Raw genomic sequence first — 21,964 nt, 5'->3', positions numbered from 1 at the left:
ACGTAGTCTTCTAGAAGCTGGAAAATGCAAGTGAATTGATTCTTCCTTAGAGCCACTAGAGAGAATGCAGCCTTGCCAATACCTTGATTTTAGCCCATCGAGACCCATTTCTGACCTCCAGAAATGTAAGGTGATAAATTCATGTTGTCCTAAGACCTTAAGTTTGTGGTCATTTATTGCAGCATCTGTAAGAAAGTAATAGAGACCTCCTGACAGGTACAAATCCAATCTGGCTTTGTGGGGAAGGAGAAACTGTGACACTTTGACATTGTGCCTCTGAACTAGTAGTCTTCTCCCACTCTTGAAAACTGAAATGCTCTGCAACATATATTCACAGTCTGGAGTGAACTTGATTTTGATAACTGTCTTGAAGCTCAGAGCGGCTCCTCAAGAAGCCAGGTGTGTAGACTCCCTGACCTGTACTAGCTCTGGGACTCAAAGCAGCAAGGTATCTAAACAGGTCATAGATGACCACACCGTGCCAACTTGGGATGTCCCCAATGTGGAACTGGCCTGATGGCCTGGGATGCCTGGCTTCCTGCCTCCTACCTCTGCCACCAGCACTAACCTGAGATGATTGTGGACTCTATGTCCTCTAAGTTCCTTCAGACTCCAGAATCAACTCCTTTGGAGAAATGACAAAGAAGGCATTGTCTAAGGATTTCCTGACTTTTTTTTTTTCTTTTAGCTCATCCAGGCCTCTCTTGCCTCAACACTCAAGCAGAGACACTGGACCACTCAGTCCATCACAAGAAGGCCATATGCCATCTTGTGTCACTTTCAAAGGGTGTTTTCCATTGCCCCCTCAGTCATTATGCCCTAAAGCATAGAGATCACATCTTCCCAGCTCAACCAGGAATTACCAAGCATGAGGCCCAGGGTAAGTCAGCAACAGCCACTTCTTTCTGTCTCCCGGTGACCAGGTCACCACCAGGACCAGCCCCAGGAAGAAAGAGCTCTAGAAGCAAAACAGCAGGTCATCTTACAAAGGTCTAGAAAGCACACATCCCTCCAAATAGTGCTAAGATGAATTTTTTAACATCATGTTGGCAAAACAAAGCCTGACTCAGGACAAAGTCAGCACAAGTCTACAGCTTATGATTCTTGATGATACAAACCTGACTCCTCCACCTCCCCTCTCATCCCAACCTCTCCTCTGCCTACTCTACCACCACTGGCCTCCCTCCATCTCCCACCTTCCTTCCCTTCTTGCTTGCTCTCCTGGCCTCTTCTCCTTTCCCCCCTCCCATTTCCTTTCTCCTACATTCTTCCTCTACAACAGACGATGCCACCTAGCCATCCACTCCCTACTTCTGGCTTCTGGCCAGCCATCATATTAACATCTTACATTTCAGAAACTTCTCAGTCCTGCTGCCAAATCAAATCCATTTACCTCATGTCATTTGCTCACAAACCCAATTCACTCCTGAGATAGGCTCAGCTTAATTTCCACGTTTAACTGAGCCTGAGCTCTGGAACGCTCCCTTGGTGTAGCTGGAGAGAGCGAGGAACAAACCTGTTACCTTAGCCTCCTGCTCTGGGAACAGCAGTTCCCCTCAAAAGGAGCACCCTCTCTGAGGGGTGGAGTTCACAGTCAGTACCATCTTCCCTCCACTGCCTCTCATATTTCAAAGCAGGAAGTCAATGACAATAGACTTGAAATAATTCATTTTTTAATTATTTCTGTCCTCAAAGTCTTGGTTCTTTTTTTATAATAATTTTTTTCCTCATCCTTAGAGAACTCATAAAAATTATTATCTCTTATAGAGAAGAAACATCTCTCTAAACTTCAGTAATTCCTCTGAGCCACTTGGGGTTTTTTTCATCATTGGTTAAGTGCAAAGAAAATCAAATTGAACTATTTTTATTACCAAGAAGCAAAAACAGAATGATCTCATCTATGTATGCCTCTGTCTCTGTGTATGATGTCAAACTATCTGGATGCTTATCAAGTGGTAATAATGGATATTTCTGGATGGCAGGGTTATTAGGGCATTATTAATTTTTAATAATGTACTTCTCAACCACTTAAACTTTCATAATAAGCATATATCACTTTATTAAAAATAGTTTGAAGATATTTTGCTGTTTACTTGCAAAAAAAGAGAAATCTTATGAAAATTCTCAAATAAAACACTGGGCTTCTAGAACAAAATTTCACTGTCCATACTTCTGAAAGAATCCGGGGTCCTGAGTTCTTGAGGGGGAGTGTTAGTATTAGGCAGATAAATAGTGATGAGCAGGACTATAAGATACCACCTTAAAACTCCTGATGACCCCACACGCTTAACTGCTGAATTAAGATAATGGTCCTATATCCTCCTTACATTAGGAACATACTCCTTATATCAGGTTGAGCAAAATGAGTGAGTGAGAGAGAGAGAGAGAGAGAGAGAGAGAGAGAGAGAGATGATATTCCACTGGCAGCACTAAACTGGGGAGGGCAAAGAGGATCAAATGTGTCCAATACCCCAGATACTGTGGCAGTCATCAAACAACTTGGGAAAGGGTCCTAAGGGGAAGGCCTCATTTTTGCACCACCTAGTAGTCCACCCTATTGGATAAAACCCCAAGTCCCAATACTTTCCATGCAATCAGTCCTTATCCAACTCCCCACCTCATCCCTGGAAGTATAATTCTGCTTTTCTCGAGAGCACACAAGGGAGGGGTGAGGATAGGTAAGATACCTAAAAAACTAGCTAGCATTTGTTGCCCTTAACACAGAGAAACTAAAGCAGATACCTTAAAGCAACTGAGGCCAATAGGAAAAGGGGAACAGGTACTAGAGAAAAGGTTAGATCAAAAAGAATTAACCTAGAAGGTAACACCCACGCACAGGAAATCAATGTGAGTCAATGCCCTGTATAGCTATCCTTATTTCAACCAGCAAAAACCCTTGTTCCTTTCTATTATTGCTTATACTCTCTCTACAACAAAATTAGAAATAAGGGCAAAATAGTTTCTGCTGGGTATTGAGGGGGGGGAGAGGGAGGGGGCGGAGTGGGTGGTAAGGGAGGGGGTGGGGGCAGGGGGGAGAAATGAACCAAGCCTTGTATGCACATATGAATAATAAAAGAAAAATGAAAAAAAAATACTGCTTTTCTAATAAGTACCTCTTCACTATTTTCAAAAAAAAAAAAAAAGATACTGGACTTTTTGGTTCATCACCATAATCTCAAAGTGGATCAATCAATGACGATTCATCATTGTTTATTAAGCACCTACCTGTGGGCTCCTTTCATACTGGGTTCTGTGGTGGCAAGGAGGGAGAGGAGCTGTTGGTGTGAGCTATAGCCACACTGGGTCAGTTCCTCCTGGCCCTGCAATCCCCTGCCCCATACACACTTGACATCCAACTACACAAGGAGGAGCAGGTGTTGGCAGGGCTTGGGGCTTCACCAAGCTCCCACCAGGAGCTCCCAGGGGAAGGCAACCCAAACCCTGTAACGGACTAAAAGATGTGTCCATTCAAAAGCCTCTGAATGTTACCTTCTTTGGAATAAAGGTCTTGTCAGATGCTAAGGTTTAATTTGTCCCTGCAAAATTCATATGTTAGAACTTAAAACACTAAGGTATTGGCATCGGATCACCTTTTGGGAAGTGATCCGTCACCCTCGCGAATGAGATTAATGTCTTTATGAAACGGCTGGAGGGAAATAGTCCCTTTTGCCTTTCCAACCTACTGCCTTGTTGAAGACACAACAACAAGGCACCATCATGAAAGGAGAGAGCTAACCTTCTCCACCAGACACCAAAACCTCCAGTGCCTTGATCTTAGATTTCTCAGTCTCCACAATCATGAGAAATAAATTTCTGATGTTTATAAATGATCCTGTCTAAGGTATTTGTTGTTTATTCACAAAGGAGCTGAAATAGCAAATACATTTAAGATACATATCTCAAGATGAGATCACCATCCTAGACTACCCAGGTGGGCTCCACATCCAACAGTAAGGATCCTTATAAGAGATACACAAAGTAAAGACACCCAGGGAAAAGAGGCCACATGAAGATGGAGGCAGAGAAAAGAATGCCTAGAGCCATCAGAAGCTGAAAGAGACACACAAGGATTCTCCCCAAGAGCCTTTGTGGGGAACAAGGCCCTGCTGATACCTTGATTTCAGATTTCTGGCCTCTAGACTAAGAGGGAGTAAATTTCTGTTGTTTTAGGCCACCCACCAAGTTTGCAGTAATTTGTTACAGTAGCCAAACAAATGAGTACACACTCCAAGGCCCAAAACTCCATCTCCACACTCAGCCAAGAGCAGGGAGCCTGTCAGAGATCTTGGGGGAAATATCAATGGGAGGAAGACACATAGAGGTACTTACTAAGCCTCAAGACAGTACAAGTGACTTCAGGAACAAATGGAATCCACCATCCACTGGCCCCCAAAGCCCCAGACACTAGGCTTCAGGGTCAGATAAATGATACTCATGCCTGCAGTTATGAGTGAGAGGCTGGCTGGGTACAGCCAGATGATCTCAGTAAAGTATGTATGGTGGCTTGTCACTAAAGCCACCTTAAAAGGGTTTGGTTTATTGACCAAAAACCAGTATATATCAGCATGTACTGATATATACTGCTGTACATACCTGTATGAGGCCTAGCCCTTTATAAAGCCCTTGCCAGCCTACTTCCTCCTTAAGTCCTCACAACAACCCTATGGAATAGCACAGTTCTACAAATGAAGGAGCTGAGGTTCTCAACATCACTGAACTGCACAAGGTTACACCACAGTTGGTCACTAAATCATAGGACCAGGACCAGTGCTCTGTGCCAGGTCCAGCACAATCCACTGGGGGGAGGCAGGACCTAGAGCAAGCAAGGATGTTGTAGAACCAGATGTTAAGTTCTGGGGCAGGATGGCTGGTCAGGCCTCCGAAGGTGGGTGGTGTGAATGGAGCTAAAGCAGCCCAGGAAGCATCATCAGGGAGACACCCTGAATGCCAAGTGCTCTGTCAAGTCTTGTGAAGATGAGTGAGACAGGCCAGGCCAAAACTTGACCAACAGACAGGAAGATGGGGAGAGAATTATAAAAAAGGAGACACCTATGTAAGGAAGGCTTGGCAATTAAGTACCTTCACCAATCATCCAGACACCACTGCTAAGGCAGGAAGGGTAGCTGCAATCATGGAAGAAAGGCCTTCCTGGGCCTTTCTACCTGCTCCCTGCCTCCCAACATTTCCCACAGAGTTAGCACCTGTCTCAGAAACACATGTTCATTTTAACATTAGCTGCAAGCAAAAGCAAAAGGAATTAGGAAAGAAACTTCTGGTTGCAACAAACAAATCATAAAATGTGTTCTGAGGTCAACGTCAGAACTCTCCATAGCCCTGAACTAACCAAGTCTCTACATAGTCCAATTCCAGGATCCTTTAGGAGGATGCTGGCCTTTCAGGTTCTTCCTGTCACCACAGGGACCATTCGGCTGTGTGACTCCTGTTTAGATCAGGGCAGCCTGACTCAGAAAGCAAGAGTTGGGAGCAAAGTCCAGAAAGGTGCTGCTTCCCCAAGGCTGCTCCTCTAGGTCAGCCTTAGTTTGCTGGACTGGATCCTAGTTTTGGGTCTTTTCCCAACACCTCCATTGTCATTCACATTTATCAGGCAAGATTTTGTGTCTCAGGCATAGGCTCATGTGAGACCACACACACAAAACACAATTTCAATTCCTGTTCATTCCACAGAGTTAGACCCCCTCAGTGGTGGGCACCTGGCTAGGCTGAAATCGGGGAGCTCTAAGGAGAAACAATGGAAGAACTGTAGTGTTGTGGTGTCTTTCTTCCAGACTTTCACTCTAAGCATTTCTATCTTAGAAAAGTTTCATCTTTCAGAAACAAAGGTTTACTTTTTTTTTGAGGACTAATAATGACTAATACTTACTTAGCTCACACTGCATGCACCTGTTCTAAGTGATAAATGCACATAATCTCAATTAATCCTCATCACAACTACATGAAGAAGGAACTCTTATTATCCCTACTCCACAAATGAGGAAGGTGAGGCACAGAGGCATAGCTAAGAAGTGGTGAAAGCCTTAACCCCAGACAGACTAGCTCCAGAAATTATGTCCTTAACCACTATTCTGCAGGGCTTCATCTATTTGAAGAAGCACCTCACAGGGATCAGGAACCAGGTGAAAGGAACTGAATTAGCCTCCATGGCAGAGGAGATCAGGGAGCCAATATGAAGGGAAGAGAGGTGGGCTGGAGAATCAAAAGAAAGGAGCCTAGCCAGTCTGTTCTTCCCACGTACAGGAGAAAAAGAACAAGGCCCAGGTGGCATGGATGCCCAGGTCAAGGCCTCTGGCTTGGGCTCCTATAGCAATTTCTAGGAAGCAAGGTTCCCCTACGGAGTCTCCAGTTCAGAAGGCCAGGGGGCCAAAACCTACATGGAAACAGGCAAGGGACCCCCACGAGTTGGCAGCTCTAGGTTCCCTAAAGAGAAGCTATGACTGTCTGCCTCTCAAAGACAAGAACCTCATCCAAATCATCATTGTCACCATCATCATCATCACAGCCAATTACTGAGCACCTATTATGTGTTAGTCATTCTGTTAGCTACTTCATGGATTACCTCATTATTGCTTGAACCCACTCAGGTGGTCATTGTCCCTATTATCCAGGTAAAGAGGTCAGGAAGACCAGGTAGCTTGCTCAAGTGATTCATGCACAACAGCGTGGAGCAGTGGTTGGTTTAGAGGACACAGGCTGACAGACCTGAGCCCAGTTCCTGTGGGATCTTGAGCAAATAACTCAATCTTCTGTGACAATTTCAGCCAGAGATGCCAGAAGTGATTCATCTCAAATGACAGCTCCAAATGACTGTCAGGGGCTGCTCACAGAGCTTGGTTAGGCAGGATTCTGAGGCAACAGCAAGGCTCTTGGGAACCAATGCCATAATCAGTGACTAGTATCTGCCACAGGAGCAGAAGATGGAGTGACAACACAAATATCATGTATTTTCTATCCCTAATCTAGAGAAACACCATGGTTTATGGAGACACTGCACAAATTCACAGGTGTACATCTATGAGGAGCAAATTTTTTACTAAATCACCAAAGCAGCTCAAAGGAGAAAGAAGTCATTTCAGCAAATGATGTGGGAACTATGGATTATCCATATGGGAATACATGGACCTAAACCCTTACATCATGCTATTCACAATTAAAGTAAATGGAGATGGCTCTGGGGTGTGGCTCAAGTGGTAGAGCACCTGCCAGCAAGCACGAGGCCCTGAGTTCAACCCCAATACAGAAAAAAAAAGGAATATGGAAATGGATCTTAATTGGTTCAACATCATTAGTGATCAGAAAAATGCAAATTAATCCACAATAAGATACCACTACACACCCACTCAAGAGGCTTAAATTAAAAAGCCTCACTATGGCAAATATTGGCAAGGGTGTGGAGCAGCCAAGACCCTAAATGTAAAATGGCATGGTCATTGGAAGACAGTCTGGCAGTTTTATATAAAGTTAAAGATTTACCTACTCTTTGACTCATTGATTCTACTCCTAGTTATTTACCTAAGAGAAATGGAAACACATGTTCAAACAAAACAATACATATACCAGAATGTTCCTAGCTTTTGGCTGCTCATTACAGCCAAAACTGAAAACAATCCAAGTGTCCCTCAACAAAAGAACAAGCAAACAAATTTCAGTGTATTCATATGATGGAATATCGCTCAGCAATAAAAAGGAACAAACGACCGATACATTCAGCTGCATGGACAAATCTCACAAATATTGCACAGGACATGAAAGAAAATGCACCACACGATTCCATCTAAACTAAGTTCTAGAACCAATAAAATTAACTAATAGTCAAAAAAATTAGAACACTGGTTGCTTCTAGAGGGGGCAGTTGGGATTGATTAGGAAGGGACATATGAGATCTTTCTTGGGTGATAAGTATGTCTTTTGTGGGATCAGAGTATAGGTCACACTCCATTAATAAAAGTATACAATTAATATTTAGACATTTTCAGCTGAGCTCAGACCAGTGGCTCAGCCTATAATCCTACCTACTTGGAAGGCTGAGATTGGGAGGACTGAATTTCCAAGCCAGCCTGGGCAAACAGTTTGCTCGTCCCTATCTCCAAAGTAACCACATTAAAATGAACGGGACGCATGGCTCAAGCAGTAGAACACCTGCTTTGTGAACATAAAACCTGGTCCCACCAAAAAAAAAAAAAGAAAGATTTAGCCATTTATATGCATGTAATTTTCTAATCCATTTATACCTACAGTAATTTGCAGGAAGTATAAGCTAGTTGGCCTTAAAACATGAACAAAATCAGGGAAAATATACCCACACGCAGGTGTGCACACACAAGGAGGTGGATTCACACAGGTAGGTTGACATGCAGCTCTCTCTGTGTTCTTAAACCCCCATGGGGGCATCCCCACCCTCAGGAGGCAAATAAGCCCTCAAATCAGATGTGCACTTCTCTTGGGCTCCCCTGTCCGCTGGCCTATGGGAAATCAAAGGGCTGCTGAAGAAGTGGCTCCTTAGGCGACAGCATGGATCTCAGCCATGTCTGGAATAGGTGACATACATAGGGTCCAAAAACAGCTCTCCTGCTGCCTACAGAGCCTCAACAGGAGCACTAGCTGAGTATCCCTCCAGTGGTAATAGGAAAACAAATGTCTGTCCTCTCATACCCCGCTCCAGAGCTTTCTTGAAGAGTAGACACCAAGCCTCCTTGCTGATGTCCTTGCGCACTTCCTGACCCAGCCAAGAGTCCTTCCCACAAACGCTTTCCTGCAGATTCCATTCACATAGCCTCCTCCACAGAGGGCTGGGAGGCAAACCTTCTCCTAAGGAGCCACTTCCCAGCAGCCCTCTGATTTCCCACAGGCCAGGGGAGCCCAAGAGCAGTGCACATCTGATCTAAGGCAAAAACAAAGGGCAGACTTCTTTGCCCTCTGAGGTGGGGGTGGTCCTTGGAGGCTTGTCTTGTCTATATAAAATTAGTAGCTATGAAGGGGGTTGACACTTTAACTCAGCCCTGATGAAGAGGTGCAATCTCCTCCCTCCCCAGCCCAGATAGAAGAGTGGGGAGCAAAGTAAAGAGATGGATTTGGGCCCGTGGCAGTACTATAAGCTGGGAAGCAAAACAGAATGGCTCCTGGGTAACTCATGAGCCTGGAAAGGAGCTGAGAAGGCCCCAGCTCAGCTCAAAGGGACAAAGACAAGGTCCTCAGATCTAAATTTTCTGCCCAGGCATATGAGGCTTGCACACCTGCCTCCTCTCCCTCTCAGGACTTCTGGGGGTCTTTATCGACCATGGAGGACAAAGCACTAATGAAGGACCAAGACTCTGCACCTCTCGATAGAGGGGACCCTAAGCCTCCTTTCCCTCTTCTGGAAAGGAGGTCTGACAGAGGGCTCCTCAGACTTACACAAGGAGGGATCTAGAAGCTGAATTAAAGTTACCTCCCAGCTGATTCAGCCAGTCCAGGGCCTGGTGGGGCTCCAAGGACAAGTGACAGTTCAGGTCAAGGTCAAATCAAATCCCAGCATAGACAATTCAAGAAAATTCAGAGAGCTAACTCTAACTCCTTCCCTTCTCAGAGCCTCAAAAAGTTGTGGTCTATAGTCCCAAGAAGCAAGCCCAATACCCCCTCTCATGCTTCCATTAGGGCCCCTTCCAACTCCTCATTCCACCTCCACACTCCTCTCCACTCTGCTGAGAAGCCACATTTCACATGTGAGCTTGTCACATGCTGAGCCATATGGTTACTTCTGCTCAATTAAGAACCCCTGTAGGCAGCAGACTGTTTGAGGGTCAAGAACCCCTGCTTCCATGCGGCCCCATGAGACCCAGCCCAACTCTGGGCACATGGTCAGTCCTCCTAAATGCCTGCTGATTCTTCGGATATGAAAACCAGACTCATGAAAATGTCCACAGCATTCCCAGGAAGACAGCCCCCAGCCCCTCTACCAGCCCAACCTGCCCCATGCACAGTTTGAGCTGGGAACTGGGCTCGCCTTCAGCCATCTGCTCAGAATCTCTTTAGTTGCTTTTTCTCAGCTTCATATTAGCAAAAAAAAAAAAGAAAGAAAGAAAAAAATTCGCTTGAAAAACATAAACAGAGATGAGGTGGGGGAGGGTGTGTGGAGAACCAGTTGCCACAGGCACATCACTGGGAGCAGGGACTGGAGGCAATAAGGGATCCAGCAAGTTCCTTCTCCAAGGGAGAAGCAACTAGAAGACGGGCTGTCCCTGGTCGTATGTTGTGGAATGAAAAGTAGCTTGGTGTTCAAATTTATTCAGTTGACTACAGAGGTACACAACTACTTTTAGTAGGACCACAGGTGAGTCATTTCCCACTTCTGGGACTCCAGAAGAAATGCACTGTCCTGACATTCTGACTTCTAAGCTAATCAATCAAACGGGTATCACACTATCCCCACCCCAAGCCTGCCAAGAGAACCAGGAGGGAGAGAGGTAGAGTCTAGGCCTCAGTGTACACAAATAACCTAAGAGATGGGGAGGTGTCAACAAAACAGAGGCCTGATTCCCCCCTTGCACACAGGGAGCCAGGTCTGCTGGGATAGAAGATGCAGGCAAAGTCCAAGGAGTTGGAGGATCAGGACCAGAGCAAGTTCTTCCAATCTGGAGATCATGGACAGTTCACAGTCTTCTCCCAGGCATACATCCCAAGCCAAAGCCTGGGACCCCCAAAACCAGGATGCAGTCTCTGCACTCCAAGACTTCAATGTCCGAGAAGAACTGGACAACCAACGGCAAAGAGTGGTGACATTATTGACTAAGTATGGTCACAATGGGATGCTTCCTCTGTATCAAGAGGGATGGTTTGAAAGGAGGGCTATGGTTTTAAATCCCTGGTGTAAGTTTAGCTTTGCACAAAGTGGGGGAAATGTCCTAGTCACAGAGTGACTCCTAACCACGGTCATAGCTTGTCAGAGACACATAATAAAGAAGAGACCACAAAGAGACTCCCTAGTCTAGGTACAACTGACACCCTGACCCCAGCACCAACCACAGAAGGGTTCCAACCCAGACCAAATCTTCAAGACGAGCCTTACATCTTCCTCACTTCCCTGCTCTGACCTTGCCCTTGAGATCTGAGCGTAAAAGTCAAAGACCAGGAAATTCTCAAGCTGAGTCCCAAGATGAGAAGTACAGTTTTGGGGCAGGGGTGCCTTCTGATGGTAGGTAGTTGCTGTTCACCTGAAGGTTGTGGAGTCACTCTGGGGCTCCCTGACATCCCCCTGACTCTGCGATGGCCACAGCAAAGCAGATCCCTGATCACTCCTCTCTCCCCTGGGTCTCCTTCTACCCTTTGGCTTCCTTCTTTCAACACATCCACACACTCAGGTCTCCCCACCTCACAAGGATTGCTCATATCCTTTGACTCTGACTACCTGCACTTACTCCTCAGCTCTCTGCCATTTGCTGTCAACACCTTCCTTCCCAAAACTGTTCTCAGTTACATCCCAGTGACTGCCAGGTCACTCTGCTTGATGGCCACTGTGCATGCTATGTCACACTTGACCTCTCTGCAACAAGTGACCTAGTTGCCCACCTCTCACTGTGAAAGGCTCCTCCCTCATGTCCAGATCCAACCTCTCCCCTCAGAGGCCGTAGCACCAGCCTCAATCTAGGGGAGCCCCTGGAGATGCCACCCCAGGAATCTTTTTCTTACTCCACCCTCTCCCTGGATCACTGACCCATCCCAGAGTTTCATGAAGAAAATTCCTTTGTCCAGTGAGAACACTCCCAGAGCCTGACCTCCACCCCACACTTTTCTAAGCCTGGCCCAAATACCCAGCTGCTCACTGACAAGCCCATTCCTGCCTCAGGCATGTCCAACTCAACACATAACCACCTGACCCCCACTTCTCCCTTCTGGGCTACCCCTATCTCAGAGGATGGCTATACCACATGCAGTTGCTCCAAACCTGGGAGCCACTCTTGTCTGTGCTCTCTCCTCAAATCTACTTCCAAATATCTCCACTAGCACCTTGAAGTCAGGCTTCATCCTATCCCCCTGGACTTCTCAGTGGCCTCTGGTTTATCTCTTAATTTCTATTCTGCTCCCTCCCACGAATTCTCCACACAACATCCATGGTGATTGTTCAAAATTCCCATCATCTTGTCAAGTATAGTGGTACAAGTTTATAATCCCAGAACTTGGAAAGTTGTTGAGGCAGGAGGATGGTGAGCTCCAAGCTGGCTTGGCCTACATAGCAAGACCTTGTCTCAAAAAAAAAAAAAAAAAAAGTCCTATTATCTTAATCATCTGGATAAAATTTTCAATGACTTCAGTGCTCTTAATTAGGAAAAACTGCAAAATCTTTAACAGTGTCTGTTTGATCTGGTCCCTGCCTATAGGCCCTACCTCTTCATTCCTAACTGGGGATGCTCCAGCCATTCTGGTCTTCTTCCAGCTCCTCTCTCTCTTTCTACCTCATCTTGTGCTCTCAAGCTGTTATGTGCTTCCGAATCACTAGAATGCAAATCCTGATCCAGTCGCCTGGTGTGGGGCCTGAGATTCTGCATGAAGATGAATGCAGATGTGGCTGGTCCCTTGGCCTCTCTGAATAGCAAGAATCTCAAACACTCCCTCCACTCTGACTCCATCTTTCCCTAAATCCTACTGAACTCTCAGCACTCAGCTTAAATACTATGTCCTCAAAGAAGCCCTACCTGTCCCTTTCCAAGAGTAAGTTAAAGGCCCCCCAAGACCCGACTTAAATTCTCCCTGAGCTACCCGGTGCTTCTCCTTGGAACGTTCACCCTGTGTAACTGTCTATTCCTCATTATTAACATTCTAACTTCAATTTTTGGTTCCCTGGAGAAACTACAAGCTCCAAAAGAGCAGGTACCATAATATCTTCTTCACACCTAGGTCCCCAGAACCCAGCACTGGGCCTGGCAGATCAGCAGCACTAGCAGTAGAAAGCCACTGGTCTTGCCTTCTTTGCATCAGTTTCCTCTTATTCTCATGGTAGACATTCCATTTTCTTTGGGGAGGCACTCCTCCCCTAGTCTCAGTTCTTACAGTGTAGATCATGAGATCAGGCATGGCCAATCATGGGCCTTCTAGCTTTCTGGCCACAGTGATTGGTTTAGGGATACACATATGACCTAAGCCAGACCAGTGAGCTTCCTCCCTGGGACTTCTGATAGAACTGCTCGGGAAAGATACTCTTCTTTCCATGGTGGTTACTGAGCAAACAGGAGCTATTGTCACCATCCTGCTACCACAGAGACAGCCCTTGACAAAGAATGAAACTGGTGCAGAAGAGAGAGGGAAAGCAGCAGAATTCACAGATGCAGCCATGCCTTGCATCTATACTTGCCATTATAAAGACAAAAGAAATTATATTTTTTGCCTAAGCCAAAGTAAGTTATGTTTCTGTCACTTGCAACCAAGAGCCCTGACTAATGCAACAGTCAAATAAATATTGGATGAATGAATTGAACAAGCATATGAGTAAAGCCTGCCAAGAGAACTCAGTGACTCCTCCTAGATTTTCAGAGTTCTCCTACAAACTCCTGCCATCCATGGGCAAACTTCCCTCACCCAACTCTGCAGACCAAAGGGCTAAAAACTCAGAACAGTAGCATGGTCCGAATGCTATACTGTACACACAAACTTCAGCAGCTGGGTCACATACCAGCACTAAACTAGGCTGACAAAGGTTGTCTAGCTCTCAGTGCCCCCAGTATCCCACCAGGAAGAGAGAAGAGCCATCCTCTATCGATAAGCCCTGTGCTCTGCCCCCCTACTGAATGCCTAACCCAACCAGAGCAAGCTCTGAAGCCATTGAACCTTTTCCCCCTCAGTGTATGTCATGTGGTTCTGTCTCTGTGCAAGGTGGGCATCTATTATAGGATGGTGACAGGAAGATGGATGATGTTTATCTTTGGGGGTGTCATCTTGCAACAGATTAGGCCAGGGAAGAGCAGGAGCAATATAGAGCAGCAGAGAAGAGATGCCTAATTATTTCCCATGTGAGTCACCTCAGTGCAGAGTCCGGGACAGAGATAAGGGCTGGCCTAGATGTCCCTTCTGATGACTCAAGAGGCAGGTGACTTCTTCAGAGCTAGTCCTCACCTGACAAAGTGTGAAGAAGGGAGGGCAAAAGGAGAAAGGATGCATGGCAGCCAGGTAGGAGCAAGGCTAAGCCAAAAATCATCTCTGACAGCCAGCTCAAGCCTATGTGGTCATCCTGCCAGTAGGGACTGAAAGGCGAAAAAGGAAAGGCATGGTGGGGAGATGACACACACCCCTTCCAGGAAGGGGAGGGTCCTAGGCCTGAGGTCTGGGATGTGGGATCCCTAGGAAAGAGGCTTCTGAATGTAGTGCTGATAGGATAAGAACTACTGATCTCCCCAGATCTTCCAGGGCAATTTTCCCATAGAGGACAGGACCATTCCAGCAAGGCTAGTCAGAGGCAGATGTACCAGTGCCATTCATTTCCTAGAAGGACCCATAACAGCCCCAAAAAAGTCCAAAGTAGCAACCCCTTAAGGTACCCAGCTACATTTTGTCCCCTCCTCTTCTTCCAGCCTGGACCCCTTATTCCCAACCCCTCCACACCACAAGACCTCTCACTAATTACCAAGCATCTGCAACCCATTACAGCCCCAGTATATTTCCTTACTGCCTCTTGACACAGACACCCCGAGTCTCAGACACACTTCCCTCCCCACCCCCTGCACTGGTGAGCTTAATGGGACGCTGCCTCTGGAGGTGTCAGGCGCTCCACAGCCTCCACTGGGACAGGAACAGCTGGGCCAGGAACCAAAGTAATAGAAAGGTCTCAAGATTTTCCCCACACAACTTCCCTCCCTATGTCCTCACTCTGAGCCCCTTACCTTCATGGTTGGAGGTGCAGTGAGAGGAGGGGACAGGGGCCGGTCTGGGAGGGTCACATCTGAGCTGTTGGCCAGCTCCTGCTTCCTGTGAAGAGACCAAAGAACAAAAAAGCAGTGAGCAAGGTGTTGCCTGTACCTCCCTCCATGTTCTAAGAGTGACTGGACTTGGGGACACAGTTTAACATGCAATGCAGAAGACCAGAGCAGACTGCACTTCTTAACTGGAATGTACTTACATCTAAAGCAGTGCTATACCAAGTATTGGCCCTAGACCACCTGCATCCTCTGGAAACTTGTTAGAGATGCATGTTCTCAGGTATATGCCCAATAATCTATTTCAACCAGCTCCCTAAGTGGTTTAGATGTCCCGAAGTCTCAGAACCACCAGTCTAATAGATAGGACTATAGCCCAGAGGGAGAAGGGAAAAGAGGCCAATGTTCAGGATTTATTCTCCCTTGGGTGTCTCTGTTCACACAGGTACACACACACACACACACACACACACACACACACACACACACACACACTCACAGAGGCCCTGGCTGGAGTACTGACCTTGGAAGGACAGGGCTGGCTGCTATAGAAGCTGCAGGTAAAATTTATTTTAGTCCATGTTGGCTTGAACCAGGAAGAGGCAGCTAAACAGAGTTATGTCACCATGGTAACATGATTGCAACAAGTTTGGTGCTCTCACACACTCCCCACTTCCCATCTGGCCCTTGCTGGTGACCAGGGAGAGCTTGTTTGCTGTCCCATCTGTAGGCTGGCTGTTCAGGGTGGGAGAAGCCTTTGGAGCAAGTTACACAAGAGGACCAGCTGGCCAGAGCCTGGGGAATCCCTAGGCAAGAGACTCTGGTGTCCTGGACAAGCCTGGCTATAGCCTGAGAGGGAACGGGAAGGGAAGGATAACAGAAGTAAGAACTTGCAAAGACCAGGCTGAGCCATTAAAGCCCCCAGCTTTATAAGAGCCACATTCTGAAGCAGCCAAGAAAGTCAGACCAATACTCATGTCCCTGTTAAATGACCAAAAGACCCTACTGCCAGCTGCAAAGAATGCTTCTGTACCTCTTTTCAGTCCACATCCTGCCAGTGGGGGAGATAACTCTAGCCTGACCTTCTTCATGAGAGAAATCCACATTGCCTAGAGTCCAGGCCTCCAGCTATTCAGAGGGCACAGCTCTGGTCCTAAGGCCCAGACACCATCCATCCTGGCTCCCCTCAGCCTGCAAGGCAGGCCAGTCTAACACCTCCTGAGAAACCAGGCTGGGCCCAGAGCCATGCTACCTGGCATAGCAACCCTTGCTGCCCTTGCAGCCAGTCACTCCTCACTGTCCTCTAAGCAGCCAGAATAGGATACTGGTGAACATCTGGCTTTGCATAGGATCCACATGACTCCATTAACCTCAACCCTGGCCACCCCACTTTCTGCTCCTCCATTCATCTTCGTCCTTATTTCTTCCTGGACCTTGGTGATGCGACCTACGATAGCTGCAGGCGGGAGGGTTCCTCTCTCCTGGTGCAGACTGTAACTGGCATAAGAACTAGCAGGGCCAAGACTCAGCACATACACACACACACACACATACACACACAGAGAGAGAGAGAGAGAGAGAGAGACAGAAACACTCCAGCTCTATCTCTGAGCTAGAGGCACCAGTCTCCCCTTCTGAGTATGGCCTCATGTGACCATTGTGGGGTCCAGCATGCTGATCTGCCCTCATCTGCCTGTGAACTCTACACAGCTGGCCCAGCACAGGCTCCAACCTCCTGCCATCAAGCCCTCTCCCAAGTAGCAAGCACAGCCCCTGTGGAGAGGCCTGGCCTCTGAGAGCTAGGAGCAGGGAGAGGAGGAAGGAAGGATGACCCAGGATGGAGTGCATCCCCCACAGCCCCTAAGGTGAAGACAAGGGTGGCTTCCCTGGAGGCTGGAAGCCTGGCAGGAAAAAGCAAATAGAAAGTGGGGGGAAAGGTAAGTCCCCAACCCAGAGGCCATAGGGATGTCTGGACTTAACTGAGGACCTCTGGCCCATGCCTCTGGAGATAGCTTATGGACCTCTTTACGGACGGCAGCCCTGCCTCTCCAGGAACACAAAGTCTGAGAGGGGAATGTTGACAGATTTTTAACATCACTGGTCAAGGGACACTCATCCACACAATCGTGCTGCCTGGTCCTATGTCTACATCCATGTAGCCAGAGCAGATGCAATTACTGTCCAAGGTCTCTGAGTCCCAAGCAAATGGCCCAAATCTATCCCTCACTAGGCTGAGCCCCTCCCTCCTACACCAGCCTGTTTCCTCTGGATGTTGGATTAGCTCCTGGGACCAGTCTCCAGGGAGTGGTGAGGACTACCAAGTGGTAACCCAGAGAAGCTTCGAGTCAGAAGGAGTCCCACATGCTACAAGGGAACAAAAGTGAATGTGCATAGCCAACAGCCTCCTGCTACCTCCAGGACTGTGTTCAGGACTCCAGAGGGGACACCTAGGTAGACATAAGTATGACTGTTGCCCTCAAAAAGATCAGAACTCAGAGTACACACACACAGGCCCTTAGCCACAAATTCTGATTCCCCTTGCCTTGGTACACAAACCGTTTCAAGTGGCACCATGGGAGGTGGGCACACCATCATCCTCACTCTTGGCTCCAGTCTGCTCCCTGTTTAAGAGCTAACTGCCTATTACAAGTTGAACTGACTGTGGCCCCCCTCAACAAAGATATTTTGACATCTCAACCCAGTACCTGGACCTACAGCCTTATCTGGAAATAGGGTTTTTGTAGATGTAATCAAATTAAGATGAAATCATAGGGTAGGCCCTCAACTCAACATGACCAGTGTCCTTATAAGAAGAGAAGGCAGCCATGTAAAGACATGGATACATGGAGAAGTCAGAGTGATGTGGTTACAAGCTGAGCAATGCCAAGGATTGCAGCCACCTGCCACAAGCTAGAAGAAACAAGGAACACTTCCTCTCCCTCTTCAGAGGGAGCATGACCCTGCTAAATCTTTTGGACTTCTAGCCTCTGAAACATAGACAATTAACATTGTACCTTAAGCCATCAAATTTAAGTACTTGGTAATGGCAGCAGCCTCAGGAAAGCAACATACAGTCCAAGGTTCTAGTCTTGGCCTTATGATTGAAAAACCAAAAACAAAGAGATGAAATCCCTGCTTCTGCCTCACCACCCTTGTTCTGATCAGCTGTGCTTAACCTTGTCCTATCCCAACACTCATGATGATGATGTTTACATGTGAGATACCCCCACCCCCAGGACGCCAGGTGAGACCCAACCACCAGCTGGTGTAGAGATAAGATAGAGTAGAGCTGCAGCCACTCAGTGCAGTTCCAGCCCTTTCTCTCCCACTCAAGCAAACATCACACATGAGTAAGTGAACGTGTTGTGATTGTATCAAGGGATAACCTTGAATCTGCTCTCATTTATTGTAAGCAAAAGGTAAATCATTAGCAGAGGTGACAACTTTCTTGTGCCACAGTGATCTTGCCATGTGTTATGGCACCAAGATTGAAAACTGCCCCCTCCCACCAACTCAGCCAAACACATGCTTAAAGGACACAGAGTCCCCGTCCCACAGGACACATAAGAAATGGTACTGGCTAGAAAAAAAGGAAGGGAAAGAGAGGATGGAGAAAAGGGAGGGGGGAGGAAGAAGATTAAACACTCAGCTAAAAGAGAAGGGTGTGAGGGTGACTGAAAGGGCAGACCACCTGGAGGATCCCAGAGGTGCTGCTCATTCAGCAGCTCAGCCGCCCACAGCCACATAGCACTGAGGTTCCTCACTCTGGGTTTCTGTCCCCAGCAGCATGCAAGAGCCCAGAGTGGAGGGAGGGATGGGGGTGGTTCAGGGCAGCCAGGGGAAGTCCTACCCAGCTTTAGTCAAATGTAAGTTCAGCAAAAAATGATCAAGGGGCCTGGAATTAGGAACTGATTCACCAGATGGGGCTTGGAGACCCCTAGGGATGGTTCCTATGACAGTGCCCAGAACTCCAGGATCCTCACCACCCTGAGATGGCTCTGCCCAAGACCCCTAAGGTCACTATGACAGCACACCTTGTCTCACACATTGCTATGGAGAATGCCCTACACTAAAATCAAGAGATTCCTGGATTCAAGTTTTCTCCACCTGCTATTCTGCCATGTAAACTCACCTCTCTCTTTCAATTCCTTCACCTGTATAGATGGGGATAATAACATTCTAAGAGATTAAAAGTAACAACTCTGAAATAAAACATGAAGTCCTATTCAAATGTAGACTGAGATGATGATGGTGGTGATGGTGATGGTGATGGTGATGGTGAAGATGAAGATACAACTCACAAAATGATGATCCAGCCTCCAAGTGGAGACAGAGAAGCAAAGACCCAGGACTATTTGAATGTCTTGGAAAACATTTCTGGGATCTCAAATAATCACCAGTTCTCACTCTAATGGTCTATTCTCAGGATCATAACCACTGGTTAATAAACAATAGCAGGAAAAAAACCCACCCAGCAGCAGATGGTCCCAGGGCTAGGTACAAAGGCTCCCTTTGGCAGAAGATTCTTGAAAACCTTAAAACTCCTCTTTTCTGTATCAGTCACTACCCCAACTCTTCAGCCCCACAACCACCACACACAGCTAGCTAGTTTTCTAATTCTTTCCAAGTACCCAAAATAAAGGAATATAGACAGCTGAATGCTGTGAAGAGCTCCTCAGGAAAACCAAAGCAAAAGGAACAAGAAACATGATTCACAGTAGCAAAAGGTGGAAACAACCCAAATGTCCATTGCCAAGCGAGTGGATAAACAAAATGTAGTCATTTCATGCAATGGAATATTGTTTGGCAATAAAAAGTGATAAAATGATGACATATGCTATAATATGGATGAACCTTGAAAGCATTATGCTCTGTGAAAAAAGCCAGTCACAAAAGGTCACCTATTGTATGATTCCATTTCTATGAAAAGTTCGAAACGGGCAAGTCCAGAGACAGAAAGTAGATTAGTGGTTGCTAGTTGCTTGAGGGGAGAAGGCAGAGGGAGCAATTGCCAATGGGTACAGGGCTTCTTTTGTAGGTGATAAAAACATCTGGAATAGATTGTGGTGATAAGTGCACAATTTTGTGAAAATATCAAAGCCTTCTAAATTATATACACTTTCAAAGAATGAATTTTACGGTTTATGAATTATATGCCAATTCTTGAAAAAGAAACAGAAAAGGGGGGCTGAGTGGATTCCACCTTCTGTCATTTCTGCTGCTTAATTTCCTCTCCAGCTACCTTTTGTTGCCCCCAGGGTCCCAGGCAGTGACTGTGTTCTGACTTTGTAGCAATGGTGGTGAGTGCTCAGGATGCTGAGTGAGGCTTCCTTTCTATTCTCACCTGCTGAAAGCCACTTTTCTGTCCCATACCCAGCACTCATAAGTACCTGCAACATAGCTAATCATTTAAAGAGATTTTAGAGTTCTAACTTTTCATATTTCTCATCCTACATAAACAACTAGACCAGCAATGATAGTCTAAAAACAAAACAAAATCAAATACTTTATGTCCTGACTTCTGACCTGGCGGCAGGTCAGAAGTCAGGACTAGCTCCAGCCAGCTAGCCCACGCTCCAATGAGGGGGACCCTTGAAATCTTAGTGCTTCTGCTTTCCCCTCCACAGAGTGGACAGGCCAACTCCCAACTTCCATGCCCTCTACAGAACTCAGAAAGTGGTGCTTAGTTCTTAGAACTAAGAATAACTCTTAGTTCTCATGGTGGCAGAGAATTAGGTGGTCACTGGGCCGCCAGGCCAGGGGAGAGACAGCAGAAAGGATGCTGGATGGAGGCTGAGGATTCATGCCCAAAGAAGTCTGCCTGGTCATCTACAGAGACCCAAGGCCCAGCAGCACAGTCACACAGCGCACAAAGGTACTGGGTATCCTCATACGCGGCAAATTGCATTGGAGAGCATGTCCATCCACACTTGTAGGACAGGCTGGAGTGGAGACCCAGGCTCTATCCTCGAGGAAGGCAGGAGGGCAGCCTGCATGTGGTTCAAAAGGACAGGTTTCACCATCCAACAGGCCTTGACTTGAATTCTAACATCACTACCATTTAGCTATGTCAGGTTATTTCACCTCTTTGTACCTCCACTTCCTCGCCTATGAAATGAAGCGATACTACCTACCTTACCATTTTGAGTCAAGTGTTTTGAATAAGGCTGTGAAAGCAATTTGCACAGTTCCTCATGTATACATCAGAAACACAATCGATGGTTGCCACTTCCATGGTGGTGGCTGTTGTTATTGCCCCAAGGCTTGAGTCAAATCAACTGGAAGTAATCTGGTAAAGAAGAAGCCAAGGCAAAAAGCCAATTAGAGGGAAGAGATGGACAGGGGGAAGGAACAGCTACAAATTTGGGTAATTCAAATGCTCTGAACCCTGAGCCTAGGAGCAGGACATGAGAGTCCCATGGCTGTAACTGGGCCATAAGTCCTGGGTATGTGCACCTGGCTTAATTACAAGCCCCTGGAGAAAGACAGAAGTGAGGGCATTCCCATCAATCCTACTGTACTGAGCCAATGTGGAAGTGGAGGAAGAACACAAGCCCAGCAGAAGTGGCAGTGGGATAAGGAATAGGACACAGGACTCAGGAGTGAGAGGCTCAGGCAGGTGGAGTAGGAGGGTCCCAATGCCCTCCTGACAAGCCCCTTTGGAAGAAGCAGGTGTTGTTCACCTGTTGACACCTGGCAGGGTTGACCTGGGTGTCCCATCCCACCCTGTGCACATTGTTAAAAGATCTCAGCAATTCAAAGTACAGTGCTGGACATGGAGAGGGGCTTCCATGTCGTACTACTTCCCCACGTAGAATGTGTGCATCTCTGCTGACACCCGAGGTGGTTTGGGATGGTCAGCATTGTAATAATCATTTATAGATCTTTTACAATGACCTTTTCATGATGAGCTACCTTGATTGTCCTTTTATAGTAGTGGCTTAAAGTTGTGTTCTAAAAGTCCAGTAAAGTAAAACATGGCTAGTTAAATGAACAGAAACTGACATATGGCAACAAACGTGACAGGAAAAATGAAGGACTCTGAGGAGGGAGAAGTGGGGAAGTAGCCA

General features: G+C 46.7%; 1 protein-coding gene across 16 annotated transcripts in view; it reads right to left on the bottom strand.

Annotated features, from left to right (window-relative positions):
- Positions 1-21,964, bottom strand: part of Rap1gap2 (RAP1 GTPase activating protein 2) — a 226,847-nt gene that overhangs the window by 89,523 nt on the left and 115,360 nt on the right. For all 16 annotated transcript variants that reach the window (XR_012438714.1, XR_012438715.1, XM_074046620.1 and 13 more), the window contains one exon: positions 14,862-14,946. Coding sequence is in view for 14 of the 16 variants with exons in the window: in XM_074046620.1 (XP_073902721.1) it covers positions 14,862-14,946 (85 nt within the window). In the remaining 2 variants the exon portion in view is untranslated. The remainder of the gene's footprint in view (positions 1-14,861; positions 14,947-21,964) is intronic.

Source organism: Castor canadensis, chromosome 11 (assembly GCF_047511655.1).
Source record: "Castor canadensis chromosome 11, mCasCan1.hap1v2, whole genome shotgun sequence".
NCBI classification, from domain to species: Eukaryota; Metazoa; Chordata; class Mammalia; order Rodentia; family Castoridae; genus Castor; species Castor canadensis.
Note: the sequence above shows the minus strand (reverse complement) of the source record. Positions and strands in the feature narration are given on the sequence as shown.